Source organism: Nicotiana sylvestris, chromosome 7 (genome assembly GCF_000393655.2).
Source record: "Nicotiana sylvestris chromosome 7, ASM39365v2, whole genome shotgun sequence".
Taxonomy (NCBI): domain Eukaryota; kingdom Viridiplantae; phylum Streptophyta; class Magnoliopsida; order Solanales; family Solanaceae; genus Nicotiana; species Nicotiana sylvestris.
Window position 1 is genome coordinate 172,579,530 of NC_091063.1, and position 4,894 is coordinate 172,584,423.

General features: G+C 39.2%; 2 protein-coding genes across 2 annotated transcripts; both read right to left on the minus strand.

Annotated features, from left to right (window-relative positions):
- Positions 1–2,745: 2,745 nt before the first annotated feature.
- Positions 2,746–3,225, minus strand: LOC138874156 (uncharacterized). The gene has a single exon (XM_070152663.1). It carries the CDS (start codon positions 3,223–3,225, stop codon positions 2,746–2,748), a length of 480 nt encoding a protein of 159 aa, XP_070008764.1.
- A 404-nt stretch (positions 3,226–3,629) lies between these two features.
- LOC138874157 (uncharacterized) lies at positions 3,630–4,676 on the minus strand. Its single transcript, XM_070152664.1, has 2 exons — positions 4,497–4,676; positions 3,630–4,250 (listed from the first exon to the last, which is right to left on the minus strand). Exons 1-2 carry the CDS (start codon positions 4,674–4,676, stop codon positions 3,630–3,632), a joined length of 801 nt encoding a protein of 266 aa, XP_070008765.1.
- Between the last annotated feature and the right edge of the window lie 218 nt (positions 4,677–4,894).

A 4,894-nucleotide genomic window follows, 5' to 3' on the forward strand; every position in this document is an offset into this window, starting at 1 on the left:
AGGTAGTGACAAGGCTATGGCAGGGCGTTTATAATATAACCTGCATACAATTTATAATAAAGCAAAAAGGAAGTACGAAACGAAATGGAACAGTAAATTGCAACAATTAACTACGGAACCCAGTTGTCTTGCAAGTACTCAGCTATAACTAATCCATAAGAGAGTTACAATGCTATAGAATAAAGTCACAACAGAAAAATAATACATAAACAACAAAATGATGTGGCACGTATCCCGATCCTACTATATAATCAGTAACAATATGAACATTACTCCTGTTGCGGCGTGCAACCCGATCCCACCAGTTCACCCTTATTTCTTCTCAATATATCACCCTTATTGCTCCTGTTGTGGCATGCAACCCGATCCCACCTGTCCACCCTTATTACACCTGTTGCGGCGCGCAAACTGATCCCACCAGACAATTACATTTCACCCTTATTCCTCTTGTTGCGGCATGCAACCTGATCCTACCATATCAGTACCAATCATACAATAAGAACAAGTATTTCACAATTTAGCTCAAACCCTCCACAACATTTATGCCTCAAACCAAACCAAACGGAAATCTATACAATTATGAAACCTCATAAATTAATACTACACAATGAGACCAACAAAAAATGTACCATGAAACACCGATAAACTAACTTAAACCAATAATGTGATACAATGAACTACGGAACACTTAATACCTTCAATAAAGAAAACAACATCTAGTAAGAATCGATTAAACATGGAAGCACCAATAAGCATGTAACAGTTAAGACCTGAAAATAATATATTAGGGAGGGGGGAAAGGAGCAGCCTAAAAAGATAATTTGGTGGTGCATAGGTACTTGTCACCTAACCTATACGCCACACACATGGGTTTTCACATAGCAAATAAGTCGGGGATCTCTAATCCCTCAAGTCAAAGTTAGACCAAACACTTACCTCAAGCCAACGGCCAACTTAAAGCACAATTACCGCTTTTCCTCTAGTTTCCACCTCCAATTCACCCGTATCTAGTCATAATTAACTTAATAACATCAATTATCACTAAAACAATCAATTCCAATGCATAATTATAAGTTTCCCAACATTTTCTCCAAAAAGTAAAAAATCGACCCCGGGGCGCACTTGGTCAAAACCTGAAATTCGTACCAAAACCTGATTACCCATTCACCCCCGAGCCCAGATATACAATTGATTTTGGGATCCGAGCTCAATTTGAGGTCTAAATCCAAATTTCGAAATTTTTAAGTTCTACCCAAAAATCCCCCAATTCCACCATGAAAAACCCTAGATTCTAGGATGCAATCTTGTAAAAAGATGTAAGAGATTGAAAGAAATGAGTTAAGAATCATTTACCTATGATTTGGTGAAGAAAAAGCCTTTGGAAAATCGCCTCTTATGTTCTAGGTTTTGAAAAATGGGAGAATGAATGAAAATTTCCGTCTAAGTCCAAACATATCAACTGCAGATGCCGCTTTTGCAACCTGAGCTTCGCATTTGCGAAGCTCGTAAATGCGAGAAAAGCATAGCAATTGCGAACTCTTCCCATTCCTGCAGCCTTCACAAATGCGAAGTTCCTGTCACAAATGCGAACTTGGACTTTCGCAAATGCGGTATAATTCTTCGCAATTGCGAACAACCCAGTCCCTTACCCTGCTTCGCAAATGCGAACAATCATCGCAAATGCGAGGCCCGAATTTGCAAGCCAAACCTCGCAATTGCGAAGTCTGCATACCTGAAGCATACCAACAATTTCTCATAAGTCCAAATTACTCTGTATCTTATCTGAAACTCACCCGAGCGCTCGAGGTTCCAAACCAAACATTCACACAAGTCTTAAAACATCATACGAACTTACTCGCATGATCAAATCGCCAAAATAACACCCAGAACTACGAATTTAGCACCAAATTGCATGAAATTTTCAAGATAGTTTCAAAACTTATATTTGCTCAACCCAAGGTCCGAATCACGTCAAATAAACTCTAGTTTTCACCAAATTTTACAGATACTGAATTAATATCATATTTAACATGTACGGGGTTCCGGAACCAAAATACGAGCCCGATACCAACGAGATCAAACATTAATCATTTTTTTTTAATTCCTTAGATTTTCAGTCTTACAATTTTCATCAAAAATTCATTTCTCATGCTTGGAACTTCGGAATTCGATTCCGGGCATACGTCTAGGTCCAATATTTTATTATGGACCTACCGGGACTGTCAAAACATGGGTCCGGGTCCATTTACCCACAATTTTGACCGAAGTCAACAAAAATCAACTTTTTAGGCCAAAAATCATTATTTCATCAATTTTCCACATAAAGGTTTTCCGAAAATACGCCCAGACTATGCATGCAAATAGATGAGAGATAAAATAAGGTTTTTAAGGCCTCAGAATCAGGTTTTAAAATAGAAGATGACCTTTTGGGTCATCACAGCCCCAGTTTCGACTTTAGGGAAATGTGAATTTTTGTTTTGGTATGACATAACCCTAGTGAAAGGCTGCCTACGTATCCTTTCGGAATCAAGTCAAACGTAGTTCAAAAACTTTTTTTTTCTGTTTTGCTTCATTTTTGTTTTTTCATTTTTTTTATTTTCATGACAACTTCTTGGTTCCAAAGAGGGTAATCAAAGAAGAGTAACCGACTCAAAGGGTTTGCAAAGGGTTGATAGTGTTTGGGGTAGCGAGAAATGAAAGCCTTTGTCATCCCAATAGGAGAGTATTAAAATCACGTGAAAGGGGTCAAACATAATACCTTTTGACCGTATCTGCATTGACAGCTGTTTCGGGATCATTTTCTTCGATGTCTCCCAAATACAATGCTCTTTTTGGCAACAATTTTCTTACAATATACGGACCTTTCCAATTTGGAGCATATTTTCCTTTTGCCTCTTCATGATGTGGGAGACTACGTCTCTTTACGAGTTTCCCCACTTCAAAGTTTTTAGGCCACACTTCCTTGTTGTAAGCACGAGCCATTCTTTCTTGATACAATTGCTCGTGGCAAACTGCGACCATCCGCTTTTCATCAATCATAGTTAATTGTTCCAACCGAGTCTTGACCCATTCATCATCCTCAATCTCAGCTTCAACAATGATTCGAAGAGAGGAAATCTCAACTTCTACAGGTATTACGGCTTCAGTGCCATAAACCAATAAATAGGGTGTGGCCCCAACTGATGTGCGTACGATTGTATGATATCCTAATAATGCAAAAGGCATCTTTTCATGCCATTATCTAGAACTTTGAATCATTTTCTTGAGGATCTTCTTGATATTCTTGTTTTTCACTTCAATAACACCATTAGCTTTGGTCCAATAAGGTGTAGAGTTATGATGCGTAATATTAAATTGTTCTCATACCTCCATCATCAAATGACTATTCAGATTTGCAACATTGTCTGTAGTGATAGTTTTAGGAATACCAAAATGACAAATGATGTTGGAATGAACGGAATCCACCATCGTTTTCTTAGTGACGGCTTTGAAAGTGACTGCTTCAACCCATTTTGTCAAATAATTAATGGCGACCAGGATGAATTTGTGCCTATTTGAAGCTTTGACTCGATCGGACCAATGACATCCATACCCCAGGCAATGAACGACCAAGGTGCTGACATAGGATGCTACTCTAAAGGCGGTGCATGAATCAGGTCACCTTGTATCTGACATTGATGGCAGTTGCGGACAAAACTGAGGCAATCCTTTTCCATGGTCATCCAATAATAACCCGCCCGAAGGATATTCTTTGCAAGGACATATCCGTTCATGTAGGGACCACATACTCTCGAATGTACTTCGTTCATGATCTTTCCAGCCTCTTGGGCGTCTGCGCACCTTAAAAGATTCAAATGTGGGGTTTTTTTGTACAAGACCTCTCCGCTCAAGAAGAAACTGCTGGCGAGCCTTCTAATGATTCTCTTTTGGTCTCCGCTGGCTTGCTCGGGATATTCCTTTGTTTTCAAAAACCTTTTGATATCATGATACCATGGCTGAACGTTTGGTTCTATTTTAGCTACATTGCAATAACCATATCTTTCTTGAATTTGTATCTCCAACGGGTCAATATGGACATTACCCGGATATGGCAACATTGCTTCCAAGGTAGCTAGCATATCAACTAACTCATTGTGGAATTGAGGGATGTACCTGAATTTAACAGACTTGAACTGTTTACTAAGATCTTCCACATGTTGCCTGTATGGGATAAGCTTGATGTCCTGAGTTTCTTGTTCACCTTGAGCTTGCTGAATAATCAAGTCAGAGTCTCACATGATTAATAATTCTTCCACATCCATGTCAACTGCCATATTCATATACATAATGCAGGCTTCATACTCAGCAGTGTTGTTTGTACAGAAGAACCGAAATCAGGTTGTGGCCGGATAGTGCTGACCCGTGGACGAAATCAAAATTGCCCAAATCCCAACACATTTTGTATTTATAGCTCCATCAAAGAACATTTTCTAAGCACTGGTGTCTTCTGGAATTACTTCAATTGAATTTACTTCCTCGTCTGGAAAGTAAGTAATCAGGGGTTGGTATTCGTCATCAATTGGGTTCTCAGCTAAATGATTGGCCAAAGCTTGGGCTTTCATTGCCATGCAGGTGACATAGACAATGCCAAACTTAGTGAGCAAGATTTGCCACTTTGCTAGCCTTCCCGTGGGCATTGGTTTTTGGAATATATATTTTAGAGGATCCAATCTTGTTATGAGATATGTGGTGTAGGCCAACAGGTAGTGTCTAAGCTTCTGGGTGACCCAAGTTAAGGCACAACAAGTTCTTTCCAACAACGTGTATTTGGCTTTATAACCAGTAAATTTCTTGCTCAAGTAGTATATGGCTTGCTCTTTCTTCTCGGTCGCATTATGTTGCTCGAGAACACTAC

What these genes read in the sequence shown, in the direction of transcription:
- LOC138874156 (XM_070152663.1), bottom strand. Translation starts at nt 3,225, where the DNA reads ATGCCTTTTGCATTATTAGGATATCATACAATCGTACGCACATCAGTT.
- LOC138874157 (XM_070152664.1), bottom strand. Translation starts at nt 4,676, where the DNA reads ATGCCCACGGGAAGGCTAGCAAAGTGGCAAATCTTGCTCACTAAGTTT. An exon ending in AGGAAGTAAATTCAATTGAA is followed by an intron (nt 4,251 to 4,496) that starts GTAATTCCAGAA and finishes TTGATTATTCAG; the next exon opens with CAAGCTCAAGGTGAACAAGA.